This window comes from Centrocercus urophasianus, unplaced genomic scaffold, assembly GCF_019232065.1.
Source record: "Centrocercus urophasianus isolate 14NV4802_14NV808 unplaced genomic scaffold, USGS_Curo_1.0 seq_23, whole genome shotgun sequence".
Taxonomy (NCBI): domain Eukaryota; kingdom Metazoa; phylum Chordata; class Aves; order Galliformes; family Phasianidae; genus Centrocercus; species Centrocercus urophasianus.
In genome coordinates this window covers 9,163,016-9,190,570 of record NW_024884789.1, presented here as the reverse complement: position 1 = coordinate 9,190,570, position 27,555 = coordinate 9,163,016, and the positions used below count along the sequence as shown (strand labels likewise).

The following is a 27,555-nucleotide window of genomic DNA, read 5'->3' as shown; positions in this document are numbered from 1 at the left end:
ACAGGCGCGGGGCGGCCCGTAGCCGAGCGGGTGGCGGCGGCCGAGGAAGATGAGGGCCGCCGTGCTGCTGTGGGCCGCGCTGTGCGGATCGCTGCTGCCACCGGTAAGGGAGGAGGCCGCGCAGCTGGGCTGAGCGCCGTGCTGAGGCGCGGGCGGTGGCGGGGCCGGGCCGGGCGCTACAGCGCCGCGGGCCTCCGGGTGTCCTCGCCGCGGGGCCGGGGCCCGTAGCTGTCTCCGCCCGCAGAGGCGGCGGCTCTTCCTTCGGCCCGGCCGCGATTACGGGGCTCGCGGCGCTCCGGGGGCGGCTCGGTACGCTCCGAGGTGCCCCCAGGCCTCCCCAGCGGCCTTCCCTCTGCCCGGCCCCGCGGCTCTCCCGGTGCGGTTCCGGCTGCGCGCACAGATACGGGCCGCACTGCTGCTCCTGGCCCTGGGCGTTCGCGGCCCGTTGTTTTGCTCGTGTTGTTGTGTAAACGACGCTTCGTGGGGCATCGCCTCGTGAGGTACGGGGAATGCCATAGGTAACCTCCTCCCTAATGGAGCCGGGAAACGTGGCAGCGAAAGACCTTCATCACCTCTTGAAGCCGAATGGAGGCTACACCTGCGTTACATACCACTCTGCTAAATTTTTTTACTGTTTTTTTTTTTTTTTGTTAACATTTTTTTTTTACTTGCTTTGGTAAGTCAGGACCCAGAGTATCCTGCTTGATAGCCTCAAAGTAGGCACAGTTTTCTTTATCACTGTGAGCATAGCTGTGGGTGAAGCAGCTCATGTCTCTGCGCAGTACTGCCTTGCTATCTGTGAGCCCCATGAAGCTGTTGTCAGTTGCATTGGAGTTTTCTGATGTTACTCCTTGGCCTTAACCCTATGGTTTGCTGCTACTGACATAGGCAGGGATTTCCCTGGCAGCGTGTGCAACTTTAGGCCATGCCCTGCCTCTTCCCGTGCTCTACGTGTGCCTCAGCAGACCGGTTCTAGCTGAGCTGTTAGGTCAGCTCACCAGCCCTGAGAGCAGTGTCCCAGGACTGGCAGCATGAGGAGCTGGGGCTGCTCAGGCAGCAGACATGCAGGGAAGGACCACCTCTGCTCTCCAATCACAAGGAACTGTTCCCCTGCCCACAGTGCCCAGAGGGAGGGAGTGTTTGTGTCGCAGTGCCAATGGAGAACTGTGAATGTTGCTTGTTCTGTTTGTGCCAAGTCTTTCTTACCTTCTTACCTTTTTGTGAGATTCATGTTGTTACTTGCTGCCTGTAAAATACTTTTCTCATGTTCTGCGCGTTTTAGTTTCTTGTATGTTTTGTCTGGATGCTAACAATGATGGACCTTATAAATACAGGCTTGGCTTGGTCTTGTTGCCCACTGAATCCCATCAGCACAGGTGTTCTGTGTGGAGGGGTTACCAGTGCTCTCAGAAGCAGAACTGCCCAGCCTTATATCCCTGCTGTACCTGGGGTGCATAATAGGAAAAATAAAGATTGAAAGATATCCTTTTCTCTATGAAAGATGAGGAATTATACATGGAAGGCCTAAACATGATAAAAGGAGGCATGAGGAGGGAACCGCTGGTCAAAAACAGGCAACAAATTGTTTGAGGACCATTGAGAATTGTCTTCACTGAGAAGTGTCTTCAGCCAGGGGCAGCAGCTGGGTCCTTTCCTTGGGTGGGAACATTTTTCTGCCTATGGGATAGGCCTTCAGTCCCAACCTGTGGCCTTTGTCTTTTGTGAAAGAGGAAAACTGAAGCAATTGCAAAACAATAAAAATTCAGTTGGTTGCAGGATTACTTCAGTTGGGATGTTCCAAATGAGGTACAGCATGCCGTGTTTCTCTTCATCTTTTGCTTCTAGATTAGAGCTCAGCAATGAATATATCAGCTCTGGATCCATCTCCTGCCTTGTGGGCAGGAATTGTATTCCCTGATTCATCCCTGGAGCAGGAAGCCTGCCAAACACAACATGCGTATCAAATCAGCAAGTAATCACTCCTTTTAGGCAGGCTTGTGCTCGTGTAGCATTAACACTTGATTTTCTGGAGCACAGAAAGTATTTCTTATTCTCTTTCAGGAAGCAGAAAGGGCTTTAATGAATGGAAATGTCTTGGTTTTGCACCTGTTGAAGTCCCTTATGCTTTTAATTTGCCATTAATTTGTACTTTCAGGTGGCTGCATTTAAGAGGAAGTCTCGGTAGTTCTGTACTAGTGATAAATCATGAAACAATGTGTCTCGCCAATGGCTGAAGAACTGCTCTGTGCTAAACAGTTAATGTGCTCAGGCCCTTTGACACAGTTCTCCCAGCAGATGTTCAGGCTCTATGGTCGATAGAATGGATTCCTCTGAAGAAGGTTTTTGCTATTCAAACCAGGCAGACATAAACCTCTGAAACAATGTCGTCACATGGCTTTCTTTTCTCAATAGGTCTCACTTGCTGTAGAATAGCCAGTCTAGGGAGGGAGACTTCTGTAGCACTCTCATTGATTAGCACCGTGCGTGTGCCAAAAATCTGGGATTCTATCCTGTTGCCCGGCTTCCCATCTCTCGTAGAATCAATCCATTCATGTATTACTGAAAAATTCTGGAGGCACTTTCTCTTCCTGACAGATTTTTAGGGGAACATCTTCACAGTGAGAGTCTAAAGTTTAATTTAGACTCTTTTGTTTATTGCAGATAAATGCAGATGAGGGAATCCTGCACGCTTCTGGAAATGGTGTAACTCCCTTAACAAAGGATTACTGCATAGCCTACAATTCTAACTGGATAACTCTCCCAAGCAGCCTGGACAATGCTGTAAGTAATTTCTAATCATACTTTATAAAAAAACTAGAACACAAGATGAATTTGGATCAGTTATAACTGATCTTCATGTCTTTGAGCTAAATTGGTGCTACAGTGAAAAAAAAAGGATTCATGCAGTGAACATTTGCATCCCTTAACAAGTCTTTTCTAAAGTTGGTAAAGGTGGTACTCTCTCTGTTTAACACTAGTTTTAAATACATTATTCTTTTGTTTTCTTCAGTGTCATCACTATGTCCAAGTTTTAGATTTGCGAGTAAAGTTTTTTGTTTATAAAAATGTTGTAAACATGTGAAAAGTTTTCTTCTATTCGTTTGTCAGTTTGATCTCTTTTTAATTGTCTTGAAACCATGTGGTAGAAGAGGAGACTGCCTGGAACGTTCATCCTGCTGCATTTTTGAGAGTTTTTCAATCCAGGGTGCAAGGCAAAAGCACGTCTTCTTCATCCAGCATTCTTGCTATAAACAGGAAATGCTTTGAGTTTGGAACTGATGAAGGCAGTTTTATTCCTCTCATTTCTCTCCTTTCCCTTCTGTCATTCATTAGCAGGTTAACTCTGTAAAACAGAAAAAATCATGTCTTCCCAAACATCTTTGCTGTGCTACTTTGGCCACTAGGATGCCTTCACTAACTAAATCCTGACAACAATTTTAAAATCATTGTTAATCTTGAATTCAACTTTAAGAATAGAAGGAGTTTTTTGAGATGCCAATTGTTCTTGAATGCTTATTACGCCTCAGAACTCTGGTTATGTTGCACTTGTTTTTTGGTTTTGTTTTTTGACTCATAAAGCCTGAAAATACTACAAAACATACGCTGGATTCTCCAGAACTACAGGCAGTGATTTTCCTATGTAATATGTTATTTCAATAGAATTTATATGAATATAATATTTCCAATGTCTTATGTTTACATTACAGCTACAATTGCTGTGGAACTTGTTACCAGCAGCCAGATGTTTCAGCAATGCACAGCTACAAACCTTCTTCAGTACTGTGGGCTGTAGAAACCATTGCCCCGGTGTTATGTTGCTGAATGTGTGACTCCTTTCTGTTATGCCTTTTTGTGGCAAACCTCAGATTAGGAAGCATATTAATCAGTCTTCCAGGTAAGAGTGAGTTATCAAACTGCTTTCTTTCTGCTCTTCTCTCTGCAGACTTTCAGGTCTCTGGAAAACCTGACTTCTACGGTACTCTGCGATTCTTCTGAAGTTCCTGCTGTTGTAATAAAGGACAAAGCAGTTGTTGTGATGAGAGGAAACTGCACTTTTTTGGAGAAAGCAAAAATTGCTCAAAGTTTGGGTGCTAAAATGCTGTTGATTGCCAGTAAAGCTAGGCTGGTAAGTTACAACATATGATTTTCTTCTGTACTGCCGTAACGTCTTATCTGTTGGTCTGAGGTCGTGTTGCTCGGAGATAGTTCAGAGAAGTCCCAGAAGCAGAGGACCACAGGGATGTGTGGGATTCCAGTGTGAATTGTTAATCTTCCCTGCTGAGTGCAGTGCTAGTGCTGCTGCTCATGTGACCAGAGGGCCATGCTCCCTGTCGTCATAAGTAATATTTTGTTTTAAACACACAATGAGGAAAAAATAAATCAGGAAAACTTCATCTGAAATTGGAAATACAGAGGGCACTGGCATATCTTTATAGATACTCCTGTTACTCCTTTTTGTTCTCTATTACAGCTGCAAAATATAAGTACAAATATTTGCAGTTTCAGATATTGTGTCATCACAAAGTGTTGATCTTTGCTTTAAATGCATAGGAAATAAAAAGCATGTTTTGTTTGTTCCTTATAATCCTGTGAAAGCACAAGGCCTTCATGAATCCAAATGTGTTGGTTGTAGCTCCTGTTTTGACTTAAGTACATCTGCCTTTGTTAACCTTTTGCCAGAAGTGATGAACTAGCTCTATTTTCCTCCCTACAAGTATGATGAAATGTGAAGGACATTCTGCGTATAGAAACCTGCTTGGCAAACAGACACAACATGTGAACCACTGACACTTTCTCTTCTAGTCTCCTCCTTCAGATAACAAGACTGATTTTGAAAATTTATCTCTACCAGTTGCTCTTATAAGATATAAGGACATAATGGATATGCAGCTGGTAAGTAATATAATTTCAGCATGTAATGGTACGTATAGTCTGAAGATTTTTGAACAAATAAATAAAATAATTTTAAATCAGACATGAATGTCTTCCTGGTTTGAATGTGAATAGATACTCTTTCACAGGATGGATATTGAGTCATGAGTAGGCTTCCTGCTTCAAGTTATTTGAAAAAACATTTAATTAGAACACTAAGAATGGGAAACAATACTGGAGAGAGGGTAATAAATAAAACTCTTCATCTTAAACAAGATAGGTATCCTTCAGTAGAGTTGGACAGAATTGCGATGCCTGACAAACGTCAGGAGCTGTAGTACAGAAGCAAGAACAGCTGAGCTTACATCTAGCAGCATGGTATTTTGCAGGCAAGCAGTCCCTTGTCTAGGTGGACCTTAAACCAAGTGTGATTATTATTATTTTTTAATTATTAATATTATTTTACTTTTTTCTTAATCCTTCCAAGATTATATGTTCTGTTTCTATAGCATGACAGCATCCATTACAGAGAAGTTAGCTGGTATAATTCAAGTTTCTGTGGATGAATTCATGGTGAGATGGGCAAATGCGTAGCATTAAAATCTGGCAGTTTGCTATCTCCTACACTTGTACTCAGGGGAATTTGTTATTCTTTGATTTGTTTGTTTTATTTAGTGTCAAATAGCTTTGCTAGGCAGAAGTTGCACTCCACATGTTTTCTAGTAAATAGCAGAGGCTTGCAGCAACCTGTGTAGTCTTAGCTCCTTGGATTGCATTTGCAAGCTCATTTCACCATTTCTGCTCTTAACCTTCAGACCTGCCGTGGGAAGTTATAGCAGGTAAGTGTGCAAACTGAAACTGTGCCTGCATGTCTAGGATTTTGGTTATTTTCTCTATTGTCCCATTAAAGATTGGTTCTTGCAAAGCATTGATATGCCATACTCATGGATGAGTTGTTTTGGTTTTCCTCTGTCTTGAAATGTCTTCAATTAAGCAAGAGAAGATGATGATTTTTGCTTAATTGAATGGCTGTGATAAATACTTTACTAACCTGGAGGGAAAGTAGGGCAAGGTAAGATCCCTGATTGATGCAGACAAGACTCAGAACAACTTAATTGCCTAGTGTTGTTCTGCGTTGTTTCTATGTAGCTATAACAATTCACCAAGTAACTTTCCTGGTAGATTAGTGTGCCAGGTGATGTCTCATACTGCGGTTGAATCAAGGAGAAAAAATACTCTTTTTGTCTTAGAAGCTGTCTTCATGAAAGTAGTAAGAATTAAAGCCTAACCTTGAAGTGATTCGTTCCCAATTCTGTTGTGTTTTTTGCCAAAGCTTTCTGTCACATCACCAGCAGTAGCTGTTCTGAATGATGTGTGCTGCTTAGGTGCTGTCAGCCATCATGCTCTTCCTATTTCAGCTATATTTGTTTTATTGCTTTTCAAGGCTTCCAACTTTTTCTTTTTAATTAGAAGAGTGACAGTACCAGTCTGAGGGGAGCTGGTTGGTGTTTTCGTACAAGACTTCATTTCTGTTAGCTTTCACCAGTTGAATCAGGTGCACGAGGATTGTTGGTAGCAACAGTGTCACAGACCTTCTGGGAAGTGGGCAGCTCTTGTGCTGTGTTTCATTCTAGTGCTCTGTGGTGGCAGTTGAGACTTCACAAGTTCTCAGTGAAGAGCAGAACAGTAGTAGCAAAAGGAAATAAGTGCTCTATACTCTAATGTGAATTATGCTTCTTAAGTTTAGTGTAGCTGAAAGGAAGAACTGGGTTTAGACATAGACTGAGAATCATGAAAGTTGAAAAAGATCATCTAGGGCAGCCGCCCACGAATGCACCGCCAACGCAGCCTGCTAATTTGTAAATGTGTAAGTCATTAGTTTTTTGTTTGTTTTTACGTACAGGATGCAGTAATTAGAGTAAGACTTCTTGCCTTTATCCAATTTGTTTCACTTCCTACAACTGTAATGTTTCAGCAGTTTTTCTTCTGTATTTTCTAAAAGTGTGATAAGGTGTTTCCATAACTTGAGGCAAAGGAATGACTTCTGACTTCTGTAGGCTGCAATAAGGTTAATTTCTGTAATTATCTAATTCAGGTGCTGAGATGAATCTACTTTCTTCACAAATGGCCAATGTTTTCCACTGCACTGTTCAGCTTCCCATTCAGTCTCTCCACTGCCAGTTTGATCTTCCTGTAGCCCAACTTGCCTGACACATTCACATCTTCTGTTTTTGTCCCACATGCAGTCTGTTAGCAAGTCTGTTCTTCTACCACATCTATGGAGTCTGTTCTCACTGTGGGGCTGCTTTAGGTGCCCTGGCTTACTTCAGCGACAACAGCAAACTTTGCCCATCACCTGTCAAATCATCTTCCTTTCTCATCTTTCAGTCTAGTTGAAGCACATTGGTTTTGCTTTCAAGGCTTCTGTTCAAACTGGTATCAGTTATGTCTCTGCTCCCTCTCACCTTTTTCAGTCTTACGTTTTTTAAGTTACATGAAATTGCTTTCTTTTCTTTTTGAATCCATCTCAAATCATGTTTGTGAAAACTTTCAAAACTTTCTCTTGCTGTGAGTTTTTACTGTGTCCTGTCCGAAGCATCTTGCCCGTATCTGAACTGCGAGGTTTGTGGTTTCAGTAGTGAGAGGCAGACCTCTGCTCATATCTCAGTGGACGTATGTCTGTTTTTCAAGGTAATGCACTCCAAAGATGTGTTCCTGCAGAGCTGAGGTCTTTGCTAGCACTTGGTGTATTTGGGGGATGAAAAGCATTTGGGCTACAGGTATAACTTCTCAGAAGCGTTGTAAGATGGCAAAGAAGTACCTTTTTGCCTTGTTCTATCTATATGTTGTCACAGCAATAGTAATAAGGCTGTTTTCAAATCTGAGCATCCAGGAAGGTGGTATGAAAGGCATCAGTGCTTTACAATGATAAAAGTATGGGGTATGTTATACACTAAGTTAAAATTGTGGTTGCTACCCTGGTGTAGGTTAAGAGCAGGAAATCGTGTTGTGTTGGAAAATAAGTAATACAGTTTCCTTCTAGTCCTTGTGAACCAACCTGTTTGTTGTTTTTCAGACTCTTGGAGATGAAATTAATGTGGCTCTCTATTCACCACCTTTGCCGGAGTTTGATTGCAGTATGGTTGTCATCTTTGTAATTGCTGTGTTCACTGTGGCACTTGGGGCCTACTGGAGTGGAGTTGCAGAACTGTAAGTCAGTACAACAGAACTGATTAAATTAAATGGACTCAAATTCTGTGAAATCTGTAGCTGTTATAAGAAACAATGTTCTTTTGGGGTACTAGTTAAAGAGTTAGAAGACCCAGGTGCAATTAGATGCTTTCCCTTGAGCTTCTTCTCTATATACGTAACATTTGAAAAATCATAAAATTGTTGTGGCCTAAGCTGCTTAGAGTTTTCAGCTTAAAATAATTTATCTTTGATTAACATTTCTGAATAGGAAGAGTCTGAAGGCAGGCATGCAAAAAGGTGTAACACAATGTAGACTTTCCTGGTCTCTTCCTCTACGGTATCCCTCAGTAGGTCCTTGAGGAATCCTTAGCAGTAGATTGTACAAGTCCCAGAGGAATAATGCAGCTCTTGGCAGGATGAGTGAGAGTTGATGTTTTGATAATGTTTTGTTACCGTATGCCCAATAACTAGCATCATAACACTCTAATATCTGCGGAGAAAGTATCATCTTCAACATCCAATGATGCAGGAGGTATGTATACATATATGGTCTGCACAGGGACCTGTGCTGCCTTGTCCCCACAGGCTGGGTAGCACCTTCTGGGATGTCTGCACTACAGTTCTGTCACTGGGAGCACTCAGGAACACAATTCACTTGTGTCTGGGTGGCTCCAGCCAAAGTCCGCTCAGGCTTATCTACCAATGATCTGTGCGTTATCTGGTGGATGGCAGCAGAGCCAGAGGGCAGAGCAGCTCTGGCACTAGGTGGGGGAAATGAGATGTGTGTAAAAAGTATGGTGTGTGGCCAGAGCAAGGAAACAAGTGGATAGGAGGGGTTTCTGCATGGTGTTGGAAGACCGTGCAGCTTCAGTGAGTGAAATAAAGCATGCTAGGTGCACAGAACTTGTTTTAGTCTCGGGTTAAATTGGATGTAGCTGGTCTTGGATATCTGTGCACGCAGCAGGGCCAGCATGCTTTACTGCATACAGCTTCATGCTGTCTGTTCTAGTACTTTATTCCCCAGAACTCAGAGTGGATTGCATGTGATAACTGTGGCTTCCTCTTTCCCACCACTTGTTATGCAAATAGTAGTGATTTTTTGTTTTCTAAAGAGATTAAAGCAATAGAAGGGGGGATTCTCTCTTAAAGGTTGGATGTGATTATACTTCTTTTTTGCCCCACAGTGTTTTAGGGTGTGGCTGCACTGAATGCTAAAATAACAAAATGTGATGCTGTCTCCCATTTTGGGGGAAAAAAAAATAGACGTAATTATATTAAACTTGTTAGACGTGCACTTTCGTAAGTCTAGGCTGAGCTTTTTTTTTTTTTTTTTTTCACTGCTTATTTAAAGCATGTTCTCTAAGAAGGTGATTCATCTTGCTCCTATGGGCTTTTTTCTTTTGAAGGTAGTTGATTCAGTGCTGAATTCAGCATTTTGTTGTAGGTAGGCACTGGGATCCGTCAGGAACATGCTATCTGATGGGCAGGTTTCACTAGTGTCTGTACAAAGAGTAATAGGGCTATCTGCTCAAAGAACAGAGGAAAACACAACAGTTTGTCTCCTTATTTTGCATGGTGAGCTATAAATATGGAGTATGCATACATAGAAACCTGACTTCTGGTGAAAATGTCTACTTTATGTCCCCCCCCCTTCATTTACTCTGCGTTTTAAAGGTAAAAGAATTAGTTACTAGCTGGCTTTGTTACTCTTATGTGTGGGGGCTTTGCAGAAGCTTACTGTCTGTAATTGAGGTTTTAGACATTGCGATTTGCATGGTTTTAATTTGTCATAGAGATTGACTGTATTTAGTTCAAGATATTTTGAAGTCAGATGTGGTGCGCTAATAAAGCTGAGAGCACACATCCTAAAAAGGTTGAAAGTTCTGATATTAGACAGCTTTTCCTCATACTGATCAGGATTTTGATTAGGAATTCTCATTAAAGTTGACAATTCCTTTACTGGTGGAAAGGAAGGTGGGTAAAAACCTTTTTCTTGTGAACTGTGCTAAGTTAGAAGTGCACAACTTCATCAAAAAAGTGGAGAGAAACTCAATCAACACACATTCAGCTTTTCTGAGATCTTTGAAGCCTGATAGAGATGAGGTTTAGGTCTAAATGCTGTCAGTTTAAATGCTTTATAAAAGGCAATTCTGATCACAGTAGAACTTCTTCATAATCTCTCATCTGAAATAAATGTATTCGTCATTTTCCTAATATAGTGAGAATTTGAAAGCAACGGCAAGTCCTGGGGACAGAGAAACAAGAAGGAAGAAGGAGGAAAATGTTACTTTCACCACTCTGACAGTTATCTTGTTTGTTGTCATCTGTTGCGTCATGCTGATTTTACTTTATTTCTTCTACAAATGGCTAGGTAAGAAACAGTAGATAATCTCATTTGATGTATTTTCTGCATGATCTTATTAGGTGTCTAAGTCTGAGAAGCTAGATTTCTAACTGAAAATAAGACTAAGGGGAGATTTAGTTTGGATATTAGGAGGAAGTTTTTCGCACAGGGTGGTGATGCACTGGAACAGGTTGCCCAAGGAGGTTGTGGAGGCCCCATCCCTGCAGGCATTCAAGGCCAGGCTGGATGTGGCTCTGGGCAGCCTGGTCTGGTGGTTGGTGACCCTGCACACAGCAGGGGTTGGAACGGGATGATCTTTGCGGTCCTTTTCAACCCAGCCCATTCTATGATTTCTACATATGATTTTTTTTTTTATTCTACACTCTGTCATTGAGGAGAAAATTGAAAAAATGCAGTTACTAATGAAAAAAGAAGGAAGCTTTCTTCTACTGTCTTAGATCTGCCTGTACAGTGCTCATTCTGAGTGAAGTACTGTGGAAGAGAGGTGACTGATGAGGAATTTTAAGAAAGAAAGAAATCCTCCTTGATAAATACTGATGCTTCTGGGAGGATGACAATGAGTACTGTTCTTTGGAGTCAAGTTTTTTTTTGTTGACCTTGGGTTTGTGGTTGCAGTGCCCTCATTAAAGTATCAAGCTAAATGGCACTCCCCTGATAGAAAACACTGAGGCACAGCAGCAATAAGGTAGTTTCTTGAATGATGCAATTTGATTAAAGTCTTGTTTCCGACCTGTTGATTTTTTTCCTTCTGCAACCAGAAAACATGCACTTTTTAAAATGGCACTTTCTAGAGCAAATACTGTAACTTTCATTCTGAAATCGAATTCCTTCCAAATTCAATATTTCTTGGAATTTTTTATAGTTCACCCTTCAATTTCTACAGAAGAACTTTCACAATGCTCATGTCTGGCTTTGTTCAGTTTTGGTTGTATGGGCAGTGCTATGCTGGCTAAACGTGTCTAAATAGAAGACTGATTAATCTTTTAATTTGATCAACAGTTTCAGCTTAAAAATTTCACCTGTTTATGCAGTTTCAAGAGTTTTAGGAAGAAGTGAAGGAGACTTCTTAAAGGAGAAGGGGACAGGAGGATGAAGTGAAGAGTGAGGCCCTTTAAAGGAGGAGAAACAGAAGGGAGCAATAAATTAGTCAGGGAGAGAAGAAAATGTGAGTGGTTCAAAGAAAATATGTAACATCTTTTTCGGAGAAGCCTTTGTTCTGTGCTCTTTGGATCAGACGCAAACTGTTGCCATGGTATGATATGCTGTTCTAGGGAAAATTCTGTATTTAATTAAAAACAACCAAATGAAGCCCCACCACGCTGATGTGATTACCATAGCATGTGAATGTCAATCCTAACATCAGTACTTGACATTAGGATCAAGTAACCAGCAAAACTATACAATTTCCCTTAGCCAACTTCTCTGTGTAGACTAAATTCCAGATATTTCTAGATTTCCAACTTCCTTGTGTATTTCATACCTACACTTAAATAATGATTTAAGTTTTGGGTTTTGGAATTTTCTCTGTTGTTGCTTTCTCTGTGATGCTTTTCTGATAGCTGGAATTAATTCTGAGCAGGTCCAAGTTGATATGAAATTAAAAATCTGAGGGTACTACTCATACTAAACTAAAGAGTGTGGAGGAAAAGTAAATACTTTAGGAAAAAAAAATCCAGACACTCCCTCAAGTTTTCTGGCTTTTATTGGTTCTGTTGCTTTCTTTGGTTCACTTATAAAAGGTTAAGCATACTTGCAACTTCACAAATGAGAGGGAAAACAGATGGTCTTTAAAGGACTCACACTGGCATTGTGCTTTAAATCAATGTTACAACATTACTATCTTGAATATACAGTACAGAATTGCACAAAGTATGCATAAACTTGTGATAGAAACATACTATAATCATGGTCTTTAAAGCAGAACAGTGCTGATGTATGCATTTTTTGTTGCCTTTCTAGAGGTGCTAAAAGCAATTACCTATTTAAATTCTCAAATTGTGGCATAATTGTGTAACTGAAGTGCTACAAGAAGTGTTTCCAACACAGAGCTGCTTGTTTGCTCCCCTGCAGGGGTGTGGGGGAGCAAAAGAGAGAAAACTCGTAGGTTGAGATGGGATTTTTAAAGTAAAGAAAAGGCTGTGAGCACAAGTAGAGTGGATGGAGGAGTTCAGTCACTCCTTCCCATCAGAAAGGCTGATGTTTAACTACTTCCAGGCCTTCATCATATATAATGGCTACATGTAAACACAGATCCCTTAGATGTCTTGGGACTTCCTGTAGTCCTCCAGCCTACTTGCAGGTGGACAGAAGTGTGTGTTCTGGGCTGCTTTGGTCGCAGTTCCAAAATGTAGCACTGTGCAGGCTGCTTTGAAGAAAATTAACTATAGTCCAGCCCAAACCTGCACATCTGTCTTTTTATAGATATTAGAATTACTTTCTAACCAGACCTATGTTGCAATCAAGAAAAAAACCCAAGCAAACTACTGTTTCTACTGTCTGCCTGTATCTCAAGGAGCTTACTGTAAGTCAGGATTTCCAGGATATTACAAGTTGGAACTCAGAATGTAAAGACACTTCCCAACCAGGTAGCTTAATAGAAATTTTGGAAGGGGTAGCATGTTCAGAACCCTAAAGAGCCACTTAAATCATCAGTCTGATCTTGTAGTTGCTGAAATTTTTATACATGAACAGGCAAAATGACTGCAGGGAAATTTGATGGGAGGAGTATTAACAGAAATTGAGAAAGCTAGTGGTTCTAAAAAAATGCATCAATTTTAGCTATAACCAAAGAAATGCATCTCAAAGCAGTATCAGATGTCATTTTTTTGTTGAAGGAAGAGAAGAAAAAGGTTGGGTTTTGGTCTTTGGTTGTAGATATTCCTTTGTTGATTTTCAGTTCTTTTTACTTTATTTTTATTGCTATTTAGAGATTTCAAAACTGGTATCTTGAAGAGAACTAATCATGGCAGAGACATTTCAAATTTTGGCCCTTTTTTTTTTTTTTTTTTTTTTTAATCTGTTGACTGTGATCTCCAACAATGGTGCACTGAGTAGTGCTGCAGCTGTTAACAGTTTGCATCACGTGTACGTTCCTGTTTACCATGCTTTTTCCCCACTGTATTTTGTCACTGACTCCTGTCTCTCACTCTTTTTATCTAGTGTATGTTATAATACTGGTCTTCTGCTTGGCATCTGCAATGAGCCTGTACAATTGTCTTGCTGCATTAATAGGAGAAATCCCATTTGGGCAGTGCAGGTACTGTATGCCTCTCAATTTTTATAAGGTGTCTTTTGGGTATCTTCTGGTTTCTACTCAAGGTAGTGTGAAAATGTGAATGCAGTTTGATAAAGTCTGCTGTTGCCAAAACTCCTGAGTGTTGGTGAAACAAAGGGATGGATGAGGGGGTGTGAGGATGAGAGCACTTTGTACTGCACAGCACAGGCGTGTGTTTTGTCTGTTGCGGGCTTTCACTCAATTACTTTTCTTTCAGGATTGTGTGTGGCAACAGAAATATTGAAGTGAGGCTTATTTTTCTTGCTGCATTCTGCATAGCAGCAGCTGCTGTTTGGGCTGTGTTCCGAAATGAAGATAGGTAAGTGATGCATCCTGACTTGAAAGGGTAATATGAATAATTGTCCTCAACAAACTTCCTGTTGTGCAACTCATTCTGGCACATGATGTCCTTCTAAACTCCAGTGCCGATTTCAAAGAAATTATAAAAGTATTTATGAAACTTACCAAGTATGAGAATAATAGAGAACAAAGCTATACAAATGAACTGTGTGGTAATTTGGAGTTGCAAAAAAATTGTGAAGGTGAGGACCAACTAGCTTGGTTGTTACTGATCACTATGGAGTAGAAAGGTGTAGAAATAGGAATGTAAGCATGAGATCATAAATAAAGAAATACTGTAGTAAAATCCTCAGTACTGGAAGCAGGGCTTCTGGTCCATTTCCTCACTGAGCAACTGAGCAGCCGTGTAAGTGAACAGCAGCAGCCTGCACTGTCCTCTGCTGAACTCATTTTCTGTGCACAGCACTGGGATTAGGGGATAGCATAAAAGCTACTGTATTTTTGCAGTTCCTTTAGCAGTACTTCATAAAAAATAGCTTCATGCTTTTTGTTCCCTTTTGCAAGCTTGCTATGTCCAGCAAAATCCAAAATATCAGTATTATATATGGATGCCATGAGTAACACGGACAACGTGTGAACGTGTGTTCTTATGTTTAGGTGGGCTTGGATGTTGCAAGACATTCTGGGAATTGCTTTCTGCCTGAACTTCATTAAAACACTAAAAATGCCCAACTTTAAGGTATTGTAAGTTACAGGGCTTTTTTTGGTTTTTGTTTTGTTTTTTTCTTTCTTTTCTCTTAAAAAAGGTTTTATAATACCATGTATACGTAAGTTTAACATCAGGAGATAGTTTTTCAGTACTTAGGAAGTACTGGAAAACAATAATTGTTTGCTGTTTTTAATAATGAAAAATAAAAAATTGGTATGATGTTTTTTCCCTTTTTTTCCTCCTCCGTTCTTTATTTATTTTTTAACATTGTGTTACAGTAATTTTAACAGAAACTAATTCTGTAGTCTTTGAAAGCCTATAGTAACAGTTCTTTTGTTTTGTTTTTTTCTTTCTGCCAGTCCTGTGTGATACTTCTAGGCCTTCTTCTTCTCTATGATGTGTTTTTTGTCTTCATAACACCATTTATCACAAAGGTATGACTGAATTTCTCTTCAAAATAAAAATAACATCTGGTCAGTGTGGCAGTATTTTTGTCAGACAGATTAGTATTTTGGTATTCTTGAGGCAGAAATGCAGACTTTCTTTCTAACCCTTAAAGACAGCAGTGGTTTAAATTCCTATTTTATATGGGTCATAGATCACAGTGCTTGTTTAGATGCTGTAAATTTCTTAAGTGAGTTAAGTCTTCTGCAGTCATAGAGCCAGAAATACTCTCTCCAATTGTGTGACAGGGTGATGATGAGAAATGACTGTTCTCCAGTTTTCTTCCTTTTCTTCCTTCTTTTGCTTTCCCTTTATGAAACATGCTCTTGTACTTTCTGCAGTGCTCATTTGCAGTATGCTACGAATTGTATGCAAGCATACTTTCTCTCCTTTGGAAGCAGAAAGGTCATGGCAGAAAAACCTGGCACATCTTTATCTAAAATTTAGCAATACCTAGTGGACTGGTTTGATGTTTTCCTTTTTTTTTTTTTTTTTTTTTTTTTTTTTTTTTTTTTTTTAAGTCATTTTATGCTGAATGGCATGTTCTTATACTGAAAACAGTACCATGTAACACTGCTTTACTTTTAATGTTCAGGAGTTTTCCTGAAATTTTCTGGAAAAAAATTGTAAAATGAAGTGCAAGCACTTCTTGTAGATGTAGTACAAGAATGCTTTGGTGTATTAAAGTGCTAACATTGGAAAACCAACCTTAATTTCAGAATGGGGCAAGTATAATGGTCGAAGTTGCAGCTGGTCCCTTTGGAAACAGTGAAAAGGTATGAATTTTTGTTTTAACATTCATAGCTTATGAATACTGACATTTTGTAGCTAATTTGTAGTGTGCTTTTCGGCATAACTTTCTCACAAAATATAGCCAGCTTTTGCTATTTTCTTGTAAGTATTAAATACCTGTTGACTTGGGTTTGATCCTAGAATGATGGAAACTTGGTGGAAGTCCCTACTGAACGCTCAGCTCCCCATGAGAAAGTAAGGATTGTATTTCAGATACTGGATTTTTAAATCATTCCCTCTGAAAAGACTATTCTTTTGGGGAAAACCTGACTATCCAAATTTCTCTTCAGGGCCTGGAAATCATTGATCAACACTGTATTGTTAGGATAATAATCCAGACTTGCTATTCTCATTATATGATTGAATGCTGTCTTAAGTTGTTTTTGGTGTGTGCGTATTATTTGTGAATCTTAAATTCCAGTTTATCTATTGCCTTAGGCGTTGTCCACTCCTTGTTGGTTTCTGGTTTTCACTTTAGGTCCTACCTATTTTGAAGTCCTGCATTAGTGACACGTTAATGATACTAAAACTGCTCATTCATTAAAAAAACAAACAAAAAAGAGCCACCGAGATGCTTTAAATTAGATTTATGTGGGCTTCTAAAATACTGTTTTACAGTTACCTGTGGTTATTAGAGTGCCTAGACTTGAATACTCAGCAGCGACACTGTGTGACATGCCCTTTTCATTGCTGGGTTTTGGAGACATTATTGTCCCAGGTGAGCAGACATTTTTTGCAATTGTAACTTACGGTTTTGATTCTCTACTGGCTTAAATTAGGATTTATTCTACAGAGTAATTATTAATCAAATGCAACAGTTTGCTTTGCTGTTAGTATGGAATACAATGAAAGCCAGAGTAGAAGAGAGCTTGGTGTGTTACAGTACACTTAAATAATGATGGGGTTTTGTTTTTTTTATTACTTTTCTTTAGCGTTGCATCTTTGGATCATGCGAGTTTCATAGATAAATCCAGTTGTCAATAGTAATGAAATCTCACTGAAATCTGGCAGAAAGTAAGGATTCTGTGACTTAATAGCATTTTTGTGTCATAGGCTGCATAATTAGAGTTGAGGTAATGGAAAATGTCTCATCAAGTTTTTCTGTCCTTCTCAGAAGATCTGAATTTGGCCATAGCTCAACTTGGAGTCTTGGGCAAATTACTTAGGCACAAAGCACCATCTCATGATGACTCTCCCTTTTCCTGTGATCTGCACCGAAGCAAAATAGATGATTGCTAAGAGCATTAGAATTCTACTGAAGAAAAGTGTTAAAACTAGGTTGTTACTTTTCTGTCTTGGTGCCTTTGAAGTAGCACTGAAATAACACAAAGTACATACCTTGCTTAAATGTAAGAAAACCTCTTGATACCCATCTCAGTAGCATATTTGTGTTGTGGTTTAGATTTTTCAATACCTACTGCAGGATTTCTGAAACTGGTTCTCAGCTTCCCTGAAAAGAATTGGGAAGAAGATAACACACAGCGAGGGGAACTCTGACTGTAATTTCTTTTTATGCTGCTTTGATTTGGGTAATTGAGGAGAAAGGAATTCAGGGCTGAACTTCTCGTTAAACTATTAGACTGTTTTTCCTCTCTGTTCAAGGCCTTCTGGTTGCCTACTGTCGAAGATTTGATGTTCAAACAAGTTCTTCTTCTGTATACTATGTTTCCTGCACAATAGGTAAATTGAGATTTTTTTTTTCCAACAGTAGTAATCTTCATGCTATTGTTTTAATGGCAGAACTACATAGTTTTCTTCAAGTAAAGGCTTAATGTTGTCAAATCTTTTCATAAATTTTTTAGTGTGACTGCCCACGCTTTAGGTGAGTATTTTTATGATAGATGCTTTGAGAAAGCATGCAAATGCATAACGATCTATTGTCCCTCTTCCATTATACTAGCAAGGTAGATACTAATTAAAGAAAAAAAAAATTTTCCTGGTTTACTACACTACTGGCTTTGTTTAAAAATATACTTGCTCTTGATCGTGTTTTATAGCTTATGCCATTGGTATGGTGCTGACTTTTGTTGTTCTGGCATTAATGAAGATGGGACAACCTGCCCTTCTCTACCTTGTACCATGTACACTCATTACTTGCTCTCTTGTTGCTTGGAGGCGCAAAGAGATGAAAAAGTTCTGGAAAGGAAGCAGTTATCAGGTAGGGTGGATGCCTTGAATATTTTGGTTCTGTTAATTCCTTTGTATGTAAGTACTTGGTAATACCAGCAATCCATTTATCTTTTCTAGTCTTAATGGTTAATCTTCTATAAAGAAAAGGAAGGAGCTTTGACTCTTTGAAAATCTTAGCCTTGTGTGTGGTATGACAGAATGAAACTCGAGGAAAATGAAATAGCTGGTTCAGCACTCACAGAAGGTCATTTCTTCCTTTTTTTTTTTTTTTAAACAGTGCTTATCTATCATCTTGATGTGGTATAATATGAGTCACTGAGTTGAGTATGCAGATTCCAGTCTGCAGTAGCAGTCCAGTATTAAGAGATGGTTCAAGAGGGCTGGTGATGTACAAGAATCTTAGACACTAGTTCCTGTGTGTCACTGGCGTTTTACATTGTCAGGATGATATGGAGTGTTCAACAGCAAAGTATCTGGATGGTTATCTAACTGTTTCCTATCCCAGTGCACATGTACAGTCCTGTGGGATTCTGCATTTCCCCTGAGGTAATCTCTGCCACTACCCAGGTATTGCAGTACTTCAGTACCAGCAGCCATCTGCCTCTGCCTGTGGACACGCACACCTTGCCCTGATTGTGCCACAGCTGTGGTAACTATGTGTCAGGAGCCCCTGCCAGCTGGCATTTATTCTAAGACTGATCTCAGTATTGCTCTAAATTTAATGCTAGAGACCTGAAATGAAATGTTGAGTTCAGAAACTATCTCCTGTATGTGGGCTGTATTGAACTCAGCTCAGAGAATGGGTAGAGAGTTGATCGTGGAAGCTGGTGATGCAAAGAAGCAGCTTTTTACTCAGCTTCTGGATTGCAAAGTTGAAGTGGAGCAATGGAAAAGCCAGTTGGTGGCAATTTCTCTAAAAGTAAAACTGGTAGTCGTGCAGCTCCTGAGGTATTGTCAGTTAAGCATTGCCTCCTGTTGAGGTAATCAGTGTTTTGCACCTGTGCCTGCTGAAGGCTGACTGACTTTACAATTGCTCAGGAAAAGATTATCACTTTAACTAGATACCATTGTATCTTTGTCTACAAAAGAGAAGACTTTTTGTAGGTCTAGCACATAGAAATGTATCTCTGTAGGTCCTAATGAGTTTGGTTTACCATCCATTTGAATACAAATTGGTGGCTGTTTGCTATTCTGGAATATGTGTTACATATCAAAATCCATCCAATCATAACTGACTGTTGGGAAAAGAGCTTCACTATTTATTTTCCTTGCTTGAATTCTGAGTAAGGTCAGCCTATTGGCCTAAGCAAACCTGGCAAATCTCTTTAGCAACAAAAATTTCTTGCACTTCTAATAGCAAAACTCATACTTGGGAGAATTATGTTGCCATAGTAGTTATTTCACGTCCTTTAAACTGGTTCCTTGAAGGATTAAAACTGCTGTGAACTTTAGCATGTTTTGAGGTCAGATGATCTCATTTCTGGCACAGTTTAAACTGCTGATTTCCACCCCCCTCTACTCCACCCCCAGTTAGACATGTCTCTGACTGAACGCTTCTGTGTAACTTCTAGTAAAACTCTTCCTTTTCTGTAGTTGTCCAAAGATCTTTTCTATGTTTTCTTTTCCTGAGGATGTTATTCAAGTTATGCTCACAGAATGCTGTCATGTTGATCCTTTTCATACACTGTCCTCCCAACATAAGGCTGTAATTTGAACTGCCCTTACTGATGCAAATAAACAAACAAAAAATCCATGCAATCACAATGTCCAAATCTCCAGCTTTGAGTGCTTGTTCTGAGGAGGAAAGATACGAGAAGGAGACAGGATTACCTTTAGCTACCTTGAGGTTGCTGAAATAATGGTAATTTGGACTTGATTGAAAGTGCTCCATGGATAAGGGGTAATCAGACATCTGGGGAGCTTTGCTTTGTCCTTATGGGAACAGTGAAACCTTGCAGACTTGTCAGGGCAAAGCATGCTAAGATAGGGGTACAGCAGGATGTACAGGGTATCAGATGACTGAGCTTCATGAATGCTGCTATTTCTTGAAATCCACTAGTTAGCTTTTTTTTTTTTCTAATTTAAAAATAAGTTGTCATTGTTGTATATGATTTTAATAATTGAATGAATTTTATTTAGGTATCGGACTCTCCCAGGACGCCTTTGCTACAAGGTGTGCTTATAGCCTTCTTTTAATGCAATTTGATTAATCATCTTATGGGATTTTTTTGCTTTTTGTCCCCCTCTGCTTCTTTTCATTCTTCTTCTCATCTATTTTCCTTTCAGTTTTTTCAGAGTAATTCATTAGAAAGGAGTTAGCAGTGAAGTCAAGTTGTAAATTTGCTTTTATTCTCAGTTGTTGTTTTTTCCTTTAAAGGGGCACAAAAAACTTTATAAAATGTGAATGGAGCCATGATTCTCAAGACCGAAGGAAGACTTTGTACTCTTTTTTTAATTCTTTAACTTCCCAAATCCCTAGGAGTAACTTCAGGTGTTTAAAAGTGATGGTGTTTGTGCTGTTATTAAATACGTGCAAGTTCCCCCGCTAATCGTTGTGTGCCACTGCATTGGCAAGAAACCTTCCTAGAGCTAAACAACAATTTTATTGTCTTCTGTCTGTTAGAATGCTAAGCATTTTAATTTGTCTTTAGTAACTGCTTCTGCAGTCTCTCTGTGATCTTGCTGCTTAGCAATTTACTTCATCTTCTACTGTCTGCAGTGCTTGCAGCAGGACAGGAAGTAAGGATTCAGACCAGCTTTTGAGGTATTACTGCTGTATGGTTCCTAGACCAAGAAGGTTTCGCCTTGGTAGGCTGAAGCTCATGACTGCTGACACAGACATGGTTTTTATTTTCACTTCCATTTTCGCAAGCACAGCACGTAGAGAGCAAGGCAGATTTCCAAATTTCATGTTTTTGCAGAATTTAAGCACCTGAATATAAGCTTGAATTACAGACAGCAGACTAGCTGTGTATGTATGTTTAAAGAGCATAACTTGTCCGCTCTGTGCTGAAGAAAATTTTAGATAGTGAACTATGGCTGAGTGCATCTTAAATTCTGAACTAGAAAGTACTTTTCTCATTAGCTTGTCTCTTCTAATAAAGTGTACTTTAACAAGTTAAGGTTGATTTAAAAGCCTTTGTAGTAAAGAAACTAGATACAAACTCAGGAGGAAGCTAAGAAGTGGGAGGGATTGGATACACATTAAAATCTGATGGCCAGACTGTATTGCTGCTGTAAAGTTTATAGTACAGATTTTTCTGGGTCTTTTAGTTTGCTTATACTCCTCAGGTATGTCTGTGTGACGATGTTTGATACTTATTTCCTAGTTGTCAACTTGAAAACACTGTTTAGTTTTGATTGGTACAATCTATGAAATCATTTCAGTAACACCATGGAAAATCTAGCAGTTGTAGAATTTTCTAGTTGTGCAAATAGTCTTGCCAACTTTTTACAGCCAGTCAATAGGAAGTGCTTAGAAATGTTCCTTACCTTTCTCTGAAACAATAAATCAGCAGACTGGCATGTTACACAGCAAGCATCTGCTGTTTTGTACTGTCAGTTTAAATTATGTTTTCAAGACGCTTGTGAATTAATCACAGGTGTGGTTTAAGAATTAGGTGAGTGCAGTGTTATTGGAGTGAATCTTATTTTCTAGTGTGTATAGGTACTACGTACTCTTTTATGTCATGACACCCCATGCAGCCCCCCAAAAATGTCGGGAATTCAGATGTAGGAAAAAGGCTGGTGAATTTGTTCCACTTGAAAAATGTTTGTCAGCTCCCCACAGTGTACAGTCTGATGTACAGGCTTGGAACAACAATTTTGTCCAAATTTTAGTATCTTCATCTTGCTGCTGGCTGTTATAAAGATTTCTGTTGCTTCAGCATTGGCTTTGAGGATGCAGTTATTCTGAGAGAACCTACAACTGAAATGAACTTATGCAAGAAGCTACTTAAGGGAAGTCTACACGTTTAGAAAGGCATCTGTTGTGCCTGACTTCCAAGCTGTGGGCCGTCCTTGTCATACATTGTGGAGAGATTCGAAATAGCAGGTTTTTTGGTCTTGTGAATTTTATGTATCAGAAAGCCCAAAATACCTTTAAGTTTAGAATCATTGTAGAATGCCGTGGGTTGAAAAGGACCTCAAAGATCATCCATTCCAACCCCTTGCTATGTGCAGGTTGCCAACCACCAGACCAGGCTGCCCAGAGCCACATCCAGCCTGGCCTTGAATGCCTGCAGGGATGGGGCATCCACAGCCTCCTTGGCAACCTGTTCCAGTGCATCACCAGCCTCTGCGTGAAAAACTTCCTCCTAATATCCAATCTAAACCTCCCCTGTCTCAGTTTAAAGCATTCCCCCTTGTCCTGTCGCTATCCACCCTCGTAAGCAGCCGTTCCCAGTCGTGTTTATATGCTCCTTTCAAGTTTTGGAAGACCACAATGAAGTCTCCTCAGAGCTTTCTCTTCTCCAAGTGAAACAAGACCACTTCCCTCAACCTTTCCTCATAGGAGAGGTGCTCCAGATCTATTAGCCATTCTGGTTCTAAAGGGATCTCAAATATTCGTTAAGCAGAGACTTTAAATATTAAATACATATAATGTCATAACCACATTTTGTGCTGCTTATCTGATTCAGAAAAGAATCTTTCATGTTGGGATGCAGTGAATTATTGTGAATAATGTTAACTCTTCCTTCTGGAAGCAGTTTGTCACTTTAATGTGGGAAACATTTTACAAAAATACTTTCCAACACTGTCCTCTCTACGCCAGCTGTTGGACGATACTCCCTAGGGTAAAGGGGAAGCCATATTCACCATACTCTGTGTAATGTGGTACTGGTTGGTTTTCTTTTTTAATTTTTTGTTTGTTGTGTTTTGTTTTTCCTGGAAACAGATAATTGAATCCTCATTTAAAATGACTTTGGTTTCTGTAATTGTAGGGAGTGTTTTGCTTTGGTTGACTTTTGATGTGGGTTTTTGGTCACAGTACAGGGCCAATATTCTAGATATACTGAAGTGAATGTAAAGTTTACCATTGTTTGGTATTTGCTGCTAGACTGCATGTGTGCTATTGCTATTCTTAGGTGTGTCAGCAAGCCTTAATTCTCCTAAATTCTGATGTGTGAAGATAAGAGGTGTGAAAAGACCTCTTTTGGTCTTAGTTACCTTGATATTGTGCCCACTAGACTCCTAATCCTTACTCCCAATCCCAGTACCTTGTTTCTGGTTGTCACAGCTTGCTGTACAACATGCTGGTGCATCTGGGTTTAAAGCAGCTTAGTTGAAATAACCTAATTTTAACAAGATATGTTTGCATACCTTGGATTGACCCTGCTACGTTTGTATAAAAGGACGTGGCACAGATGTGGGTCATAGCTAGAGAAGAGGAGAGATTAAGAGAATGACTCTTTTTTGCCCTATCTGGAGAGTCATATTGTGCTTAAATGCTTGTGATACAACAGTGTTGAAGTTTAAGGGTAGTTCAGTGGGTGCCCGTCAGGAAAGTAATCTTGTCCTCATCACATGGAAATCTACCCTGCTTGGAAGGCATGTAGCCAGCAGCTCATTCATCCATGCCTTTGTGTCCCTTTTACTTCTAAGCAGGATGGGTCACTCTTGAAGAAACTATGTAGGTTTTTCTACCTTTTGATGCTGAAAGTATTATGCCTTTGCCCTGATAACCCTGCCATGCTACTCAGGAGCCCCTGAGATGTTCTGTTTTCAGCAGTGCTACTGCTTTCATGTTTTCTGTCCCTGTGTGTCAGTTGTTAAAACTATCCAAAACTTCCCAATCTTTGGCCTCCTGTTAATGATGAAGTTCTCCATCTGGAGGATCTTAGTTTGTCATGCTAACAAATGTGCCTACTACCTTTGTGATCAGTGCCTTGTCCCAGGAATGCAACCAGAGCCCTCGTTTTTCTCTAACAGTAGAGCAGTGGATAGCGAAACAAGCTGCTTTTTCGTCTGGGAAGAACAAAATTGTCCTGTGTTACTCAGGTGACTTCTAATCATTTGCATTAATCTGAAGTTAAAATTGGTTGTGCAGTAATCTAGTTCATGTTGTCTTCTGCAGCACATCTTTACTGTTCCAATTCCTTTGTTCTTTTTAAGATGATAGGAAAGTTTACAAAGGACACATTTGCAGTACACAGCTAGCTTGTACTGTTATGAAAAAAGAAAGTATTTTCTATTCAAGCTATTGCTTACTAACTTTAAACGTTAAGCAGGATCTAGGCTCTATTTCCAGTTCTCCAAAGTGTGTCTTGAAATTTTTTCTTTACCTCAATCTCTTTTTTTTGTTTTCCATTTCAATAATTGAGACACTTTTGATGTGTACACTTGATTTCTAGAAGAATACTTGAATCTTTGGACAGTAAATGCTTTTATAGTGGAAAGCATTAACCAAGATAACTTTGATTACTTGGCTTGAATACTTTTCTGATCTACGTAGAGGACTTCCTATCTGTATGCTGCTAAAATGCACTCCTAACATATGTTTAATTATATTTCTCTTAGCTAACAAATACTTGTACCAGTAGGGGTAAAGCAATATTTCTATATAAAGACCTGTCCTCTTTTTTATTACTTTTTGCACCTAGATGATGGAACATCTGGATTACCCAGGAAATGAAGAAGGCACGGCACCAGCCAGTGAGCAGCCTGGAGGACAATAACATGTAGGATTCTGGCTTAAAATAGTATTGAAATTTTTTACAGATGAGTTGCAGTAAATTTGGTGAAATTTTCTAGAGTATTTCATGCTCTGTGTAGAAGGGTTTTTACTCATGCACCTATATTTTTATGACAAATATTGTTAATAACATAAGAGTAATCAAAATAGATCTGCATTTTTACAGCCAAAACATATCTAATAAAACTGTGCCTTATTTTGGTTTAAATAAATGGATATTTTCTATGCAATTTTCCAAATGTTCTTCTATACAGTGTATTTTTATAAAATTTTCTTGCCCTTATCACTTTGCATGAGATGTCTTGTTAATTTTGAATAAGGCTGGTCAAATTTAATTTAAAAAATAAACAGTAATAGCAGAATTCTTCACAGGATTTCTTTCCAGATTTTGAATGTGAAGACAGATATTAATGTAACTACAGAATGAAACTATAGTTCTGCAAGTAATTGAAGAAACAGTGTGTAATGTTAATCTATGTAGATCGTAAGCCATAAAATAGATAACAGGGCAAATTTTAATTTGTAGTTGTGAGCTTTCTTTTTTTGTTTCATTTTTCTTGGTGGGATTTTTTGTTTGTTTTTTTCTCTGTAGTTTCACAGGCTTATGCCTTGATCATGAAAATTGTTAAGCTTTGATGCACATCTTTGGATTATATGCATTGTCAACCATCAAAAACACTAAAGGTGTGTGTGGGAGGTACTTACAGGGTGGCACTGGAAACTTAGATGCAGCTCCTGGAGTAGCTGGCAAACAAGACAGTGTTAAAGGCCAGAAGTTTTTGTTCAACAAGTGTGATGTAAATCTTTGAGAGGGGGAAAAAACCTGGAATTTTATGTCTGGACTGGTTCTTCTCTTACCTGTCAGAACTTGATCTATGTATGTGGTCTTCGTTTGGCTTTGCATCAGTTCAAAGAGATGGGGGATGAGAGGGCACATGTTTCTAGCTTTTGTATCTGTACTGCAGCTTTTTTTTTTTCTTTCTACATTAAAGAAACAACTGTTTTTGAAAATTCATTGTGGTTGATAGACAAACAACTGGTTTGAATAGCATTAGCGCTGCTTGTGTTAGTTGAGACCACTCAGTGCTTTTGTTTAACTTGATTAATCCTAATTTGTTTTAGCGTTTTTATACTTTAAGTTAAGAACTCTCAAAGACTTGGAAAAGGAAGATTGGTTTGAACCATTACTTTGCTTTTAGAAGAGGTTGAGTTTGTGTGCTTGTTTGATGCTTCTTTATTATTATTTTTTTTTTAGTTCTTTTGTGGGGGGAACTGCAAATTGAGGGGATTAGGCATAGAAAATTGGTGAAACTGTAATGCTAACAATTTACACCAAAGAAAATTGGAGAAATCAACTACAAGGAATCACCGAGTTCACTTACTGCTACCATCAGGTCGTCATGAAAACATTTTTCCTATTTTTAATTGAATGTAATTCCTAAAGTCAGTACAAGTCGAAGAACCATACAGAAAACAACCAAATAAGCACATGCTGGGCAATGGCAGTGCAGCCCTTTCTGCAGTGCCTCACATAAGTGCCTCAGTGTTGGTCTGAAAGTCACCTCTAGACACTAACAGTTAGGGGTGTGTTGGCTCAGGAGAACTTATACTGGTTAAATCTGGTTTAGCTAGATTTACTTTGGAAGTATGCTAATTAAGACAACTGTAAAACTATATTGTCAGTTAAAAAAGGCTTACTGCAAATGTACTGCTTGATGTAACTTATATCAAGTTTAAACTGTTTTGTTCTCAAGAGTCCTGATGTAAACAAACTTACAGTCTCAGTGTCAGTTGTTGCTCTTCACACAAATTGACCATGGTGCCAGTTGATACGGGTAAGATAACCACCTTGTTTGTAGCTTTGTAACTTCTCTAAGAAAACAGGAAGCGTTTTCAAGTTACTAATTGCCTGTCATACCTTTCTTGATCTAAGCCTGAGCTGACAGCTTCACAATAAAATGGTCTTGCACACTATCTTTAATTTTTATTTAATTCAGGCAGGTGGGCTAGCTGGCACTTAATCAGTTACAGTATTCCTTGATGTTCTGACAGCAGACAGAAAATTCCGTGCTGATTTGTTGTCATGGTCTTTGACAAGCCCAGTATCAGCCAAAGCTAAGTGGTTGTGAAGAAGTGTTTGGAAATTCCTAAAAGACATGACGCTGTAACTCACTGCAAGTCGGGAGAACTCAGAGCTCTCAGAACCTTTGCGAACCTATGTGAAATGACTTCTTTTTCTGTGAAATCTTCTGTGTAGAGGATTTATGTAATTTTTGCCTGGAACTGATAATGGTACTGATAATGGACTAGTATAAATTAAGATGATCGTTGTCAACAGGAGTGTGCATTCAGCATCTGGCTGTGGAATCTCTGTTGTGTTCTGTGCCTGATTATGCTTCTTGCCTGACAATTCCTGAGGTTTCACACATGTGCTGCAATTTGATGGGATGTAAACTAACTTTTTTCTTTTATAAATGCTTAGGAGCTTTGTTTACAAAAATGACGGAATTTTAAATTTTATATAAATAACAAATTAGTTCTGACTACTGAAATTAAGTTTTTATAAGCTTAATAGAATTCATAGCAAGACTTTTAGTGGTTTTGAATGTTTCTAATGTTAAATTTAGTTGGGCTAAACACTATGTTAAAATCATTTTTAATAATATAAAAACCTTGCTACTTTACATTGTGTGTTTACTGACAACAACCCCCTTTCTCATGACTCTGAAGTTATCACTTTAAGATTGTTATTAATAAATGTTACATGTGTTTAAAAAACAAAA

At 39.2% G+C, this 27,555-nt stretch overlaps 1 protein-coding gene across 4 annotated transcripts; it reads left to right on the top strand.

Moving 5' to 3' along the window:
- SPPL2A (signal peptide peptidase like 2A) lies at window positions 1-27,555 on the top strand. Of its 4 annotated transcripts, XM_042824348.1 has the most exons (17): window positions 1-103; window positions 2,662-2,781; window positions 3,944-4,126; window positions 4,804-4,893; window positions 7,949-8,082; window positions 10,284-10,435; window positions 13,589-13,685; window positions 13,921-14,022; window positions 14,661-14,742; window positions 15,072-15,146; window positions 15,876-15,932; window positions 16,090-16,143; window positions 16,567-16,666; window positions 17,551-17,628; window positions 17,946-18,106; window positions 20,218-20,251; window positions 24,681-27,555. In XM_042824348.1, exons 1-17 carry the CDS (start codon window positions 50-52, stop codon window positions 24,710-24,712), a joined length of 1,605 nt encoding a protein of 534 aa, XP_042680282.1. In that variant the 5' UTR covers window positions 1-49; the 3' UTR covers window positions 24,713-27,555. The 4 variants fall into 4 exon arrangements, with proteins under 4 accessions (XP_042680282.1, XP_042680284.1, XP_042680281.1 ...); XM_042824350.1 differs by lacking the exon at window positions 16,090-16,143; XM_042824347.1 differs by lacking the exon at window positions 20,218-20,251.

Excerpts from the sequence above, each read along its gene's own strand:
- SPPL2A (XM_042824347.1), top strand. The coding sequence starts at position 50 with ATGAGGGCCGCCGTGCTGCTGTGGGCCGCGCTGTGCGGATCGCTGCTG. Across the intron at positions 2,782-3,943 it reads CAAGCAGCCTGGACAATGCT|ACTTTCAGGTCTCTGGAAAA; the intron begins GTAAGTAATTTC and ends TTCTCTCTGCAG. Across the intron at positions 16,144-16,566 it reads GCTCAGCTCCCCATGAGAAA|TTACCTGTGGTTATTAGAGT; the intron begins GTAAGGATTGTA and ends ACTGTTTTACAG.